This window comes from Xenopus tropicalis, chromosome 1 (assembly GCF_000004195.4).
Source record: "Xenopus tropicalis strain Nigerian chromosome 1, UCB_Xtro_10.0, whole genome shotgun sequence".
NCBI lineage: Eukaryota > Metazoa > Chordata > Amphibia > Anura > Pipidae > Xenopus > Xenopus tropicalis.
In genome coordinates, this window is record NC_030677.2 from 110916752 (window position 1) to 110931727 (window position 14976).

Below are 14976 nucleotides of genomic sequence, written 5' to 3' on the forward strand. Positions count from 1 at the left end.
CTGTGAGTGCTGACATTTCCCATAGCTATACATTCTCTTTAGCTCTGGCACCCAGGTATTGTCATGAATTATTGGGTGTGCTCTCCAACCTATGCTACATATACATATATATATATACAGTGGTGTGAAAAACTATTTGCCCCCTTCCTGATTTCTTATTCTTTTGCATGTTTGTCACACTTAAATGTTTCTGCTCATCAAAAACCGTTAACTATTAGTCAAAGATAACATAATTGAACACAAAATGCAGTTTTTAAATGAAGGTTTACGTTATTAAGGGAGAAAAAAAACTCCAAATCTACATGGCCCTGTGTGAAAAAGTGATTGCCCCCCTTGTTAAAAAATAACTTAACTGTGGTTTATCACACCTGAGTTCAATTTCTGTAGTCACCCCCAGGCCTGATTACTGCCACACCTGTTTCAATCAAGAAATCACTTAAATAGGAGCTACCTGACACAGAGAAGTAGACCAAAAGCACCTCAAAAGCTAGACATCATGCAGATCCAAAGAAATTCAGGAACAAATGAGAACAAAAGTAATTGAGATCTATCAGTCTGGTAAAGGTTATAAAGCCATTTCTAAAGCTCTGGGACTCCAGCGAACCACAGTGAGAGCCATTATCCACAAATGGCAAAAACATGGAACAGTGGTGAACCTTCCCAGGAGTGGCCGGCCGACCAGAATTACCCCAAGAGCGCAGAGACAACTCATCCGAGAGGCCACAAAAGACCCCAGGACAACATCTAAAGAACTGCAGGCCTCACTTGCCTCAATTAAGGTCAGTGTTCACGACTCCACCATAAGAAAGAGACTGGGCAAAAACGGCCTGCATGGCAGATTTCCAAGGCGCAAACCACTTTTAAGCAAAAAGAACATTATGGCTCGTCTCAATTTTGCTAAAAAACATCTCAATGATTGCCAAGACTTTTGGGAAAATACCTTGTGGACCGACGAGACAAAAGTTGAACTTTTTGGAAGGTGCGTGTCCCGTTACATCTGGCGTAAAAGTAACACAGCATTTCAGAAAAAGAACATCATACCAACAGTAAAATATGGTGGTGGTAGTGTGATGGTCTGGGGTTGTTTTGCTGCTTCAGGACCTGGAAGGCTTGCTGTGATAGATGGAACTATGAATTCTACTGTCTACCAAAAAATCCTGAAGGAGAATGTCTGGCCATCTGTTCGTCAACTCAAGCTGAAGCGATCTTGGGCGCTGCAGCAGGACAATGACCCAAAACACACCAGCAAATCCACCTCTGAATGGCTGAAGAAAAACAAAATGAAGACTTTGGAGTGGCCTAGTCAAAGTCCTGATCTGAATCCTATTGAGATGTTGTGGCATGACCTTAAAAAGGCGGTTCATGCTAGAAAACCCTCAAATAAAGCTGAATTACAACAATTCTGCAAAGATGAGTGGGCCAAAATTCCTCCAGAGCGCTGTAAAAGACTCGTTGCAAGTTATCGCAAACGCTTGATTGCAGTTATTGCTGCTAAGGGTGGCCCAACCAGTTATTAGGTTCAGGGGGCAATTACTTTTTCACACAGGGCCATGTAGGTTTGGATTTTTTTTCTCCCTAAATAATAAAAACCCTCATTTAAAAACTGCATTTTGTGTTTACTTGTGTTATCTTTGACTAATAGTTAAATGTGTTTGATGATCAGAAACATTTTGTGTGACAAACATGCAAAAGAATAAGAAATCAGGAAGGGGGCAAATAGTTTTTCACACCACTGTATATATATTATATATATATACATACACTGTATACACATATACATATATACATATACACATACACATACATAGCATTATGCTGATGGCTAAACAATCATAATGTTCTAATAGTTTTTGCTTAAAGCCAGTGCACCGTGCACCACATTACAGAAAAAACCTGGCCATAGGTAAAAAAAAAAAAACAAAAAACCACAGAGGTCCCTGTTACTGTTTCAGTAGCATTAGTAGTGCTGACAGGGGCCTTTTGAATGCCGGATGGCAGCAGTGGTCAAAATGCCTTGTGTTGCATAGGCCTAAAATTGCAAGCAGCTGTTCAAAGGTTACAGATGCTGCCGCTTCACTGTTATATACAGATATTTCCTTTGCAACAGGAACATTTCCATTAATTCAGTAACATGACTCCTGATATTAGTAAACAATGTATGTGAATTCAGGTTTTGCATGTATCTGTGACAGAGACAACATGTTTTAATATTTTACAGTAGTAAAATTGCTGAATATTAGCAACTGAAGTAGACACACCGAACCAAAATGTTAAATTATAAAAGACACTGGTGTTTAACATGTCCTACAGCTGTTTTCCTCCTTCCACATCCTCTGACAAGCAATATTTAGCAACATTAGTTATGTACAAGGAATATTTAGTCCTTAACTAAAACCTATACATAATTCAGACAGGAATTTTCTATTTGCATTTTTTTATCTGTTAGAGAATGACAGCACAAGGAGGAGGGCATAGAGGCGGAAAGATGGTCTGTGGTGCATAATTGTAACGTGCAAAAAATATATATATATTTAAAACAGTTTGTATGCTGTAGGTCAACAAAGCATGAAGCTACAGAGTAAAAAGAAACTAACACCAAACCAAATATTACTTTCATGCACTGTTCAAAACTGCTACAAAAACTGTAAAAGATTACCTAATAATGGTAAAAAGTGTAAAACTTCCAAAAAACATTAAAATATTTTTTATTTTACACAGGCATACATGAGCTCTCAGACAGAGTAAACTATGATAGAGAGCCTCTGATTTATAGGATCATTTCCTAACCCTGTCAGGCCATGGGCACACAGAGCATTTGATACGCTTCTCTCAGTCTGAATTTTTTCTGCAGGAGAGAAGTGGATCCACTTCCATTCGCATTGCAAGGTACAGCTTCCACTTGAGTTCTGGTACACAAAGCAGTGGTCAGCCCCAAAAAAACAAAATACAGCTAGCTGTACTTTACAGTGCAGGTACATTGGGATGTGGGAATTGCAGTTTATGCCTCACATAACCAGTTTTTTGTGCCATTATAAAACAGCAAAAATAATAGGCAGAACAAAAAGCATCTACTTAAGGGTGAACAGGCATCCAACAGTCAAAGAAGATGCTGACCAGCAGTGCAATCTTATGGCAAAAGTTTTTTTGTTGATACACTCTCTGCTATTTTAGTTTATTACATAAACAAAGGCTTGCAGCTGGAAGCAACAATGAACTCTCTTACTATAAACGTATCAGTACACAAAAAATATTTATATGTGGCAAGGGGTACCCAAATAAAAAAAAATAAAGAGTACCAAAATAAAAGTCTAAATTCAGCCTTCTAGCATACATTTGTATATTATCTTTTTGTAAGATTCACTTAAATATACACACAAGAATTCAAAGAGCTTCAGCGAATAATCAAGTAGATTCAGCTAAATATTTGTGTTCAAAAATATTGCCAAAAGTTTAAAGAATTCAGAATTTGGATACAAATTATGTTTGCTAACATACAAGTAAACGTTGTACTTTGTTGACTTTCATTAAAAGTAAAAGGTAGCCAAACACACTCCTTGCACTATTACATAGTTGCGCCAATCGCCACTGGTTCTGTCTTGCTTCTTCTCAATTGTAAACAGATACACTTGCAGATACCACCAATTTTAGTGTCATGGTAATTCTGGTCCCGAAACAGGTTACATTAATAGGTGCAGCAGACTTGTACCAAAAGCATCACAATCAAATAAGGGATCATTCCATAATTTGGATCTCCATTCTTTAAATGTATTTTTAAAAAATTAAACATTAAATAAAGTAAACATTAAATAAATCAATAGGATTGTTTTGCCACCAATATGGACTCATGTAGCTTAGTTACCATCAAGTACAATGTACTGTTTTATTACTAGAGAGAAAAAGAAACCAATTTTTAATTATTTTTTTAAAATGGAGTCTATGAACTTCTGATTTCTTCTCCTCCCCAAGGTTTGTTTTGTGTGTTGAAAATCAAAAAAATCATTCCTATTGAAAAAAAATTGGAGTCTATTGGAGATCGCCTTCCTGTAATTTGGAGGTTTCTAGATACCGGATTGACCTTATACCTGTAAAAGGTTGTTTGTTTGTTTTTTTTGAGCTGTTAGAAAATGAAATGAAATACAAGTCTTTTTACATTTTCTACCTTACAAAAAAAGACAACAAACAATTTTAGAATACAGAATTTCTTTCACTGGTGGTAAAAACTGAAAAAAAAAATTCCCTTTAATATATATGGCCTAGTGTCCCTATATCTGAAGTAATGGTACATGCCTTGTATTATATCACAAAGCCTTCACTGATATCTGCATAAATCAAATTACTAGATTTAATATATCAACAATCTTCACATTTGTTAATATACATTTGTTGATGTGTTTTTTAAATACAAGAATACGTCACACAGCCTTAAAATAAAAACACATGCCAATGTATCAGAACTGTATATAAAGTCAAGTTCCTAATGATAGCCGCAGAAGAATACATTTCAGGAAAACACACCTAAAAATTGATTCTCTACTCTTCATTTCTATTCAGTTTGATTACTCTTTACAGAAAAGGAATGAAAAAATGTCTTTTATTAAGCATATAATAAATGTTTCACTAAGCCCATGAGTAATTAATCACTGCATTAAAAGTGAAAGTATCACTAAACAAAATAACTTCATGTGAGATTGTTTGTTTGTGTATATTTTTGTAATGCATATCTGTAATACCTACGATTTTTTGGGCAGGAGGTAACAGAAATTAAGCCACTGCTGGTTTTGTAAACCAAAGAGAGGAAATCAAATGTCAAGAAATCTTTTTTTCAACCATCAAAAAACTCATTCTAGTCTTAAGTCGGTTTCTTACATCTCATCAAATCCATGTGTTAATTAAGATACAAATTATAGGCCAATTTATGAAACAGAAAATGTGAAGGATCTACTACAGTTCATTGGATTTTTTGTAATAGTGATGGTTCTCCAGTTCTCCCTTAAAGGAACAGTAACACCAAGAAATGAAAATGTATCAAAGTAATTAAAATATAACATACTGTTGCCCCGCACTGGTAAAAGTTGTGTATTTGCTTCAGAAACCCTACTATAGTTTATATAAATTCCCTGCTGTGTAGCCATGGGGGCAGCCATTCAAGCTGGAAAAAAGGAGAAAAGGCACAGGTGATGTAGCAGATAACAGATAATACATTATTATAATCTACAGGACTTATCTGTTATCTACTTTGTAACCTGTGCCAGCATAATTGGCTGCCCCATGGCTACACAGCAGGGTATTTATATCAACTATAGTAGAGCTTCTAAAGCAAACAGATCAGCGTTACCAGTGCAGGGCAACAGTATTTTATATTTTAATTACTTTAAAACACTTTCATATTATGGTGTTACTTTTCCTTAAGGCTAATGTCCCACGGAGAGATTAGTCGCTGCTATTTTTAAAAAGTGAGTTCCAGCGACAAGTCGCTCGTCTTCTCTCTACATAGACAAGAATATAAATTGCAGGACCTTAAACGACGATACTACTTCAAATCGCTTATCGCTCCAAATCGCTATGAGACACTTTTTGAGCAATTTTACAAAGAAAGCATTCTCATTCAAAACTACTGGAATTGCTGAAAGTAAAACCCACTGAGCGGGAAGTCACTGCAATTTCTCCATTGCACCGAATGTAATTTCGTATTGTTGGCGGGGAATATAACACCTGTATTTGTGGTAAATAAAATCGCTCCGTTGTGGAAATATCTAGAAATTGCCGTTAGGAAAAGACGAGTGACTTGTCTCTTGGAACTCACTTTTTAAAAATCAAAGCCACTAATTCTCCCCGTGGGACATTAGCCTTAAAAAGAAACATCAGATTAGCTGTCAGTGATGGAGCAAAATTTTTAGCAGTTATTAGACTTCCCTTTCTAAATACCACAAAATACAAAATAATAAAATACTTTTTGAAAAAAAGGAAGTATCACTTTGAAAAATCTCTTTTAAAATGTGTCCCAACTTGACACGTGTAGTTTGCTATGTTAGGTCCCGAAGGAAAACAGAAAGAGAACTAACAGCATGAACTACACATGAAACCATCTATTCCCGCACTCAACTATAAAATTTACAAATCTGATATTACAAAAAGGAATGACAAACTAGACAGCTGGAATGTGGAATGTGTTATCTTGTTTTAAATAACAATACAATCTGAAGCTGGGTGCTTGTTCCTCTCATCTTTTGTCTCATCTACCCAGTGGGGGGGTGCCCTACCCCTTGCAGTCCATGTGAAATAGATAAATGGAAAACAAAAAAAACCCTACATTTTTCTCTGCTAGAATTACAAACTGAGTTTGTCAAGTCATAGCGATTCAAGTAGAAAAATCACTTATCCGACAATCTGAATTGGATTAAATTATCCAGCCACTGAACTTTGCAACACAAAGATGAGTACAGGGGAACGTTTTCTGCGTAACATAGTCCAGTCTGCACTCCCTCTAAAACTGGAAAAGCCAGATTTTTGAAAATTCATTCCTTTGTAAATATTCAAAGCTGTAACAATAAGATAAGATCATTCTAGAAAGTTATTTTCCTGGTGTACCTTACCGATAGTATTTTCTTCCAAATCTTTTCTCATTTACAAATTTCAGTGCACATGCTCAAAAAAATATACATCCAGTTTCACATAGCATATGTGGGAGGCACTTGTATGAAACAACAATTGTATCTATAATGAAGTGTGCCCACTGACATTGTATACAACTATACACTAATGTGATTATTATACACAAGACTATGCACAGCAAGTGTCATTAGGTGTAGCATATAGTAACTTTGGTCCAGCCTGACCATGCATATATCTATGGAGTTGCAAAGACATCACTTTAGAAGCTATTTCTAAGTGATCTACCTTAAGTTAATTTCTGCACAGGGCCAAATTTTTAATATGTGCACCCCTAGGCCCCCCCACACTCGCTCCCCCTTCCCCTCAAGGTGCTCGCCACACCCCCTTACCGATTGGCTGCTCTAAAGGGACTGGACAGGCTTGAGATTTAAATAGCTGTCAAAATCTCTCATCCAGTCCCTAGTCCAGATGCGGCCAGTGAGTGGCATGCTGCCTTCTGATCTTTGCCACCCTAGGCCTGGGCCTTTGTGGCCTGCCCAAAAAGTCAGAGTGATCAGTAACATTTTAATTGAACACTGAGTAGTACAGGTATGTGACCTGTTACCCAGAATGCTCAAAACCTGATGTTTTGCATAAGGGGGCACCATATTCTAGTAAAATATAATTTAAATAATAAGTGCCACCAATATAGATTCATGCGGCTTAGATCCCACCAAGTACAAGCTACTGTTTTATTCCTACAGACAAAGGAAATAATTTTTATATATCTGAATTATTTCATTAAAACAAACTCTATGGGGGATGGTCTTCCTGTAATTTGGAGCCTTCTGGATAACAGGTTTCTGAATAACAGACCCCAAACCTGTATTTAGTTAGAGTAGGAGGCCAAACCCTGATATACATCAAAATATATTTTTTTAAAATTGGTACATAACCTACCTTAACACCAGAAAGAAAAAAAAATATGTATTTGATTACAAATGCACATGAAAACCTGCATTTTCAGGAAAAATTATCACAGTCTTTAAAGGTATTCTGACATGATTTGTATGGTGTACTTTTTATTTCTAAATTACACTGTCCATGACTCCTCCGTTTACACTGAGTAGAAGAAACCATAGCTTGTATGAAAGCAGGTTCATTGTGAAAGCTGAGGATATGGCACAATGAGATGGCTGCCTACACACCAATATTACAACTAAAAAAAAAATACATTTATTGGGTCAAGAATAAAATGTTAAATGATAAAATGAATTATATGCAATGTACACAAAGGTAATTTAGTAATAAAAACAACATAATAAAAATCATGACAGAATACCTTTAAGCCTTGTACAGCAATCATACACTTGTGTTGCTATATAAATACAATTTAACAATATAATAAATATTTCCGGTCTATACAGGAAATGCATATAAAGTTAGGTTTGCTGACACTTTAACCTTTAAAAGGGAGTGTTTGCAGTATAATGTTGCAGGAACGATAAAAATGCCTACTAGGGCTGAACGAAACTTTAATGATGCTGATTTGGTTAAATTATATTTTTTTTTTATTTCACTATAATTCATAAACAAAGGCTGGATTTAAGAAATGCCAACATTCAGGCATCCAACAAAACAAAACCACTAAAAAGTTCATTTAAACCAGAGCCAAATCACTTAAACCAATAAGATACCTCTTTTTGCATCTCATTTACTTGTCATTGAACAAGTATAATAACGGGTTGGTAAAAAAGTCAATAAAAGAAGCAATTCAAAACTCATTGAGAAGTATGTTAAACAGATAAGAAAATCAGTATTTACATGCACAAGATATAACAGATTTAACACCATATGTTTTACTACATTGTTTTACTGCCATTGATCACAGAATAAACAAAACCTAAGTAGGAGGAACCTGGAGAGCTTATTGTAGCAAAGCTGCTCAATTAGACAAGTGAAGAATCTATGCTCTATGTCAGGAATGTATGTATGTATGTATGTATAACTTTGTTTATAAAGCGCCACAAGGGTACGCAGCGCTGTACAGTCTTACAGAATACAAAATTACACACAGGGAGGACAAGTGATATAATAAATAAATACAATAAATATATATATATATATAAGTGCCATGTGGTATGAGACACAGTAGGAAGGAGGTCCCTGCCCCGTAGAGCTTACAATCTGAGTGGTTGGGTGACATACAGGCACAAACTGGAAGGTAAGAGTGCATCAGGTATGGGCATTTGCCCTTAAGCGCAGGACTGGGCAAAATAATGTCTTAGTGCTCCAGAAGGTAACAGGTGAGTTTTTTCTTAAAGAGAGTGGGTGAGTTTTCCCTACGGAGGGATTCAGGGATAGAGTTCCAGAGGTAAGGAGCAGCGAGATAGAAAGGTTTAAGACGAGAGAGCGCAGTGGGTGTGGATGGTGTAAAGAGACGGAGGCTCTGAGAGGAGCGGAGGAGACGACCAGGAACATGTAGGGAGACCAGTGAAGAAATGTAGTGAGGAGCAGAGGAGTGAAGGGCTTGAATGTTAGCAGAAGGATTTTGTAAGCTATCCTTTGCTTGACAGGCAGCCATGCTAGTGAGCTTAATTGAGGGTGAGCTGGATCCCTCTTAGGAGAGAGCAGGAGGATCCTGGCAGCAGAGTTTAAGATTGATTGCAGGGGAGAGAGGTGGGAGTCTGGGAGGCCGGTTAGTAGGAGAGGAATCCCCAACCTTTTATACCCATGAGTCACATTCAAATGGAAAAAGTGTTGGGGAGCAACACAAGCATGGAAAAGGTTCCTGGGGTGGCAATAAGATATAATTGCCTACTTAATAGCCCCTATGTGGACTGGCAGCCTACAGAAGCCTCTGTTAGGCATTATATTTGGTTTTTAAAGGAACAGTAACACCAAAAAAGAGTTTTAAAGTAAATAAAATATAATATACTAGTGCCCTGCACTGGTAAAAGTTGTGTGTTTGCTACAGTAACTCTACTATAGTTTATATATAATAAGCTGCTCTGAAGCCACGGGGGCAGCCATTCAAGCTGGAAAAAAGTAGAAAAGGCACAGGTTACATAGCAGATAACAGATAAGCTCTGTAGAATACAATAGTGTTTTATCTGTTATCTGCTAAGTGCCTGTGCCTTTTCTCCTTTGAATGGCTGCCCCCATGGCTACACAGCTGCATTCTTTATATAAACCATAGTAGTGTTTCTAAGGCAAACACACCAGTTGTACCAGTGCAGGGCAGCAGTACATTATATTTTATTTACTTTAAAACTACATATTATATTGGAATTTCTTTTTATACACTTGAATTTTTGGGTGTTACTGTTCCTTTAAGCAACAAATACATGCCTCCTTACCAGAAATTCAAATATGAGAACCTGCTTTGAGGCCACTGGGAGCAACATTCAAGGGGTTGGTGAGCAACATGTTACTCACCAGCCACTGGTTGGGAACCATTGCTCTATGTTATGAACTGCCTTATACTAATAACTATTCAAATACATTTTTAGTTCATTATTGAACCCTGTAATTTAAAATATTTTCATATGTAAAATATGCAAATTTGAATTCCCCTGTTCAAAATAGCAATTAAATATACCTGCATATTTAATATTTATATATTACACATGTTGTTGTTTTAAAAGCTTATGTGGATGATAATAGAGAGTCTTTAGTATTAGATGTTCATGTTGACAGCAGATTCAGTATAGTGCAGGCCAGGCAGACACACTGACAACACTCAGTATAGTGATGGGATTTGATTTTTTTACTGTAAAAGATGTAGAAAGCTCCAATTAAATGGAAGGTCATATACCAAGAAGTCCATTTGAAGCAAATAATTCAGTTTTTTTTTTATATGAGTTCCTTCTTATCTGCAATAATAAAACAGTACCTTGTACTTGATCCTGACTAAGCTGTATGATGTATGAATCCATGTGGATGCCAAAACAATCCTACTGGCTTTAATTTGTGTTTAAATTATATTTTAGCAGATATAAGGTAAAGAAAGTCAAATTACAGAAAGATTACTAATTCACGAATCCACAGGTCCCAAGCATTATGGATAAAAAAAATCCTTTATCTATACAAAAATGGATCTAATGAATTAGAGACTTTGTTGTGAGGCCTTATCTGTATTTTAACATCCCTCTCTCTAAATCATGGGATAGGTTTTATGGGTAAAGGACAAGTCGCTTCTGTGCTCACTGAGCTGTCATCCATGGATAATTAGGATTATCTGATTCTGCGTATATAACTGATAATGATGCCTTCATTCCATACTATGCTTTTTCATGCTATGAAATCTGGCTTTTGGTTAAAAATGGAGAAAGGCCAAAACTGCTCAAGTAAATGATCTCAAATGATATGTTGCCTTGTGCATCTGGGATGCTGGCAACAAAATGAAGCCGGAGATAAGCAGCACACAGCGAGGGAAGTCCAACCTGTTGTAGAAATACAGCTCCTCATATGTGCCCTCTCACAAATGGCTTGGGGGGAGCGCTGTCAAACATAAGGCCTTTCCGCTGTCAGTGGGTGCCTAGGGTTGCACCTTGACATCTGAATGGCCACTGGCTGAGCAACACTAATATAAAGTGTTGCTACAGCAACCTGCCCTGCTGTTGCCACCCTGCCACACTATACCACCTACCCTAGAGTTCCTTCACAGTGTTCATGCTAAATGCCAGCACATGTGTGTGAATTACAGTTTAACAAGAGCAGCAGCTATGCTGACAAGCCACAAGGTGGGATTACCCCTAATTGGCACTACATTTTCCAGAACCAGCCTTAACCCCCAACACAAACCCAAGGTTTTCTCAGAGTGGGTGTAACCAAATGGAAAGCCAAAACACAGGCAGTAGCCAGGCAGCCACACTGACAACATAGGGTTTTTTTTTTATTTACCTTCGCACTGGAAGCCGGCGAGCCCCCATATAAAATCTGTGCAGTGGTGGCAGAAGGTGGGCTTGGTGAGGGTGACTTTCCTGAAGCTGTGAGCCGGGGAGAAGGGCGCCTGTTTGAGCTGCTGGTGTTTGGCTCCAGGTGAAGAGGAGGACGAGGAGCCAGAGTGGGGGGATGCCGTTCGCCTTTGCTGTAGCGGCGGGGTCCTGATCTTTCCCCCTCCGAGCTTGGGGCTGGAAGACGGGCTGCTGTTACTGCTGCCTCCACCTCCGCGATAGCCAAGATTGCCAAACCGAGATCTAGCTCCGTCTGCAGCCATCTCTCCTTCTTGCACAGACAGAGAGGAGGGCCCAAGGTTGCCTGATTTTTTTTTTTTTTTTTTTTTAAATCAGGAAAAAAGAAAGTCCAGTCAGACGAGGAAACGTGCAAGGAGATTTCGTCAAACAAATGTTATGTCTGCCAGCAGCTACAGGTTATAAATCCCTACGGGGTTCCCACGGCGATCAGAAGGACTGGGAGAGAGTGATAATAGGGGTAAAGGGAAGGCATCTCCTTCCACACCGGCAGCCACGGAAAGAGGCGAGCTGTGAGATTCAAGGAGGGAGCGCAAGGCGAGACTGTACTCAGGGCTGACCCAGCTGAGCTGTGACTGGAGAGTCCGCCCATCCCGTCAGTGTTCGGGAGCAGGGGGCGGATAGTACAGAAACTCTCACTCGCAGGCTCGCAGTCTCTTCCCTTTCACTCGCTGGATGTCTCTTCCTTCACGCACACACAAACTCAGGCTGTCTTTGTGTTACCTATTAGTTACTCTCACTCTGTGCTCTCTCAGTACGTCTCCCAAGTTTCCTCTCACTCTATCACCGACTCCATACTCTGTCTCTGCCTTCCCACTTTTATACACACCACCTTTTGTGGCTCTTCTGTACTCAGTCTGCATAGGGCACCAACTCCCAGGGGGGCACCATCCCAGCTGCTCCAAAAAAATGTTTTTTTATATATTATAACATACCCCTCAACACTGTCCCGCCGGTTTTTATAGTGCATCCCACTGTCCCGGATAGTTCAATCAATCTATGGGGGCTATTGGGGGCACTTACTATAGGGGCATTGTCTATGGGGGCAATTGGGGGCACTGTGTGTGAGGCCCCTATAGTAGGTGTTTTTTTTTTATTATTTTATTTTTACTTCTGTAATATTTGGGGGAGGGGGCACAAAAGTAAATTTCTGCTTAGGGCACCCATTTGGCCAGCAGCGGCCCTGCTGACAGAATGTAACTAAGATACAAACTGACTATTCAGTCTTTACTTATTTGCTTCTTTACGTACTCTGCTGTACTTATTCTGAAGGTGCTTATACATAGGCAGGTATTGGCCATTAATGTGGTATTTATCAGTGAATTAGCTGTATGTTGACTAGTAAAAGGACCCAAAACATGCTAGTAATCAATAGCTCAGTAAGGCTTGCTTTAAATTCTGAACAGGCCAGGCTGAAAGTCTTGTCCTGCAGACCATGGTAGTTGTATTTTATAAAGCATGTTTAGAGCCTGATTTGGCACAACATGTCTGTCCCTAAAGCAGGAAACAAGCTAAGTCCCTCACTGGCTGCTCCAATTAATCAGCCTTTACACTCTGACACACTTGACTCACATGTTGTCTTTCTCACTACATTATAACATATTATGGAACTAACCCTTTTTTGGCAAACTCACTTATTTTGGGCTGTATTACTTGCTTAAACAGGAAATTTGGTTCCCTTTGCAGATAAAAGGTACTTGGAACTGGGATTTTAGCGCAGCGCCTCCACCTAGTGGACACTGAGGAGCACACCTCAAGGGGATTTCCACTAGGAAATAACCACACGCAGTTTGCAGCAAATATCAACTTTATATAACTGGGTGTAAAGGTATTATAATAACATACAAACAGTTATAAGCCCTGCTTTGGAAACCTGGATGGGTTTAGCCACTACTGGCTCAGTCTCTCTGAGGACACAGTTCCACTATCCACTTCCTTTCCCAGGTCAGTCCTGGCAAAGTCCCTTCCCCAGAGCTCTTTCAGTTTCCCCAGGTAGTGCTACCTGCCCCAAAGTACTCTCCCTTTGGAATAGGCAGTTGCTTCCACATAGCAGGCCACAAAAAACACCTGTCCTCACACAGGGGACACACGAAGACTCTATACCCTTCTCTCAGATGGATCACTCACTGGGGATCCGCAGGTTTTAAGGCATCCAACCGCAGTGTAGCAGATCTCTCTTTGTAAACACTCACACTGTCACTGCTTTCTGGATGGTCTCTCTGTCTCAACTCTGGCAAAACACCAGGGGCTCCCTTTATAAGCTACTGGGCCTGCCCCTGATTTTTGGCTCCAAACCTAGGCACACCTTTTTCTCCCAATAGTGCACTGGGGCATCCAGCCAATCGGATTCCTCCCCAGTCTGTAGCCGTGCTGGATGATGTCACAGAATGAGAAACAGGGGAAAGAGTTCTCTGATCCTGTACAGAACTATCACTGTTTGGACGCGCACATGTTAAGTCCAACAACTTGATCACAAGCAAAATGTATTCAGTAGTTCACCTGTTGATCATATATATATATATAATCACTATGATCATCACCCAAATAGGTTAATTTAAAATACCATAACCTAAAGCATGGATTTGGTACATTTTGTTTGTAATTGGTTGACTTTATCAACCTCCTTTGTTTTATGCTATGTGTGACAGACCCCAGCAGTAGAGTAAGACATAGACTGTGCCCATTTAATTCATGAATGGGCCCAGTTAGTAAAAGTCCTGCAGTGAACTGTGAGTTCTGGCAATGCCAGAGGGGCTGCTGTAATGCCCTAGGTTGCTAAAATATGCTTTTTGAATACCTGTGTTGCTCTCAGACTTTTCTTTACATTTGACTGTTGCTTAAGGGTAAAAAAGGTTGGAGACCCCTGCCTTCGATGGTCGCTATTTAGTGAGCTAGTAGGGGCTGTCTGGGCCTCTGATTCCTTGAAATGCCACGGCATATTTTGAATCCCAGTCCAGGTCTGCTGGCGGCACTGTAACTGCAGTATGTCATGATTTTTATTTTATGGTCTTATTTATAGGTTTATGTATATTGGCTTGAACTTTATGGTGTAGTCCTGGGGCAACACCTATGGTTTTCAAACTAACAAAGAAGCGTCCAAAGATGCTGGGGCTGCCTGGTAAACAAAGCTAAAAGTTGATTATAATACGGTGCTTCACGCAAAAAAGATCCAGCTCATTACAACCCATTATTAAGGGACTACATCTCTTTCTTTTTCAGACATGATAGCTCAAGATATGTCTTCTAAACTCTTTCCAATAATAAATTTAAGAAAGGCAAGAGTTCATTGGATTGAGCCCTATTTATAGGATTTTCACTTACCTCAGAAAAATAGTGCCTAAATTAATCGCCTGGAATTATATAATACAAAAGTACAGTTTTTCTGTTTTTGTCTCAAGGACAGTTTCTC

At 38.9% G+C, this 14976-nt stretch overlaps 1 protein-coding gene across 2 annotated transcripts in view; it reads right to left on the bottom strand.

Moving 5' to 3' along the window:
* Nucleotides 1-13713, bottom strand: part of dgkq (diacylglycerol kinase theta) — a 102191-nt gene extending 88478 nt beyond the window's left edge. Inside the window, exon 1 of one of the 2 annotated variants that reach the window (XM_031906820.1) lies at nt 13695-13713. Coding sequence is in view for 1 of the 2 variants with exons in the window: in XM_002935871.5 (XP_002935917.1) it covers nt 11497-11812 (316 nt within the window). In the remaining variant the exon portion in view is untranslated. Of the gene's footprint in view, nt 1-11496; nt 12271-13694 lie in introns of those variants that run through there. The other variant, XM_002935871.5, reaches the window with a different exon arrangement.
* Nucleotides 13714-14976: the final 1263 nt, after the last annotated feature.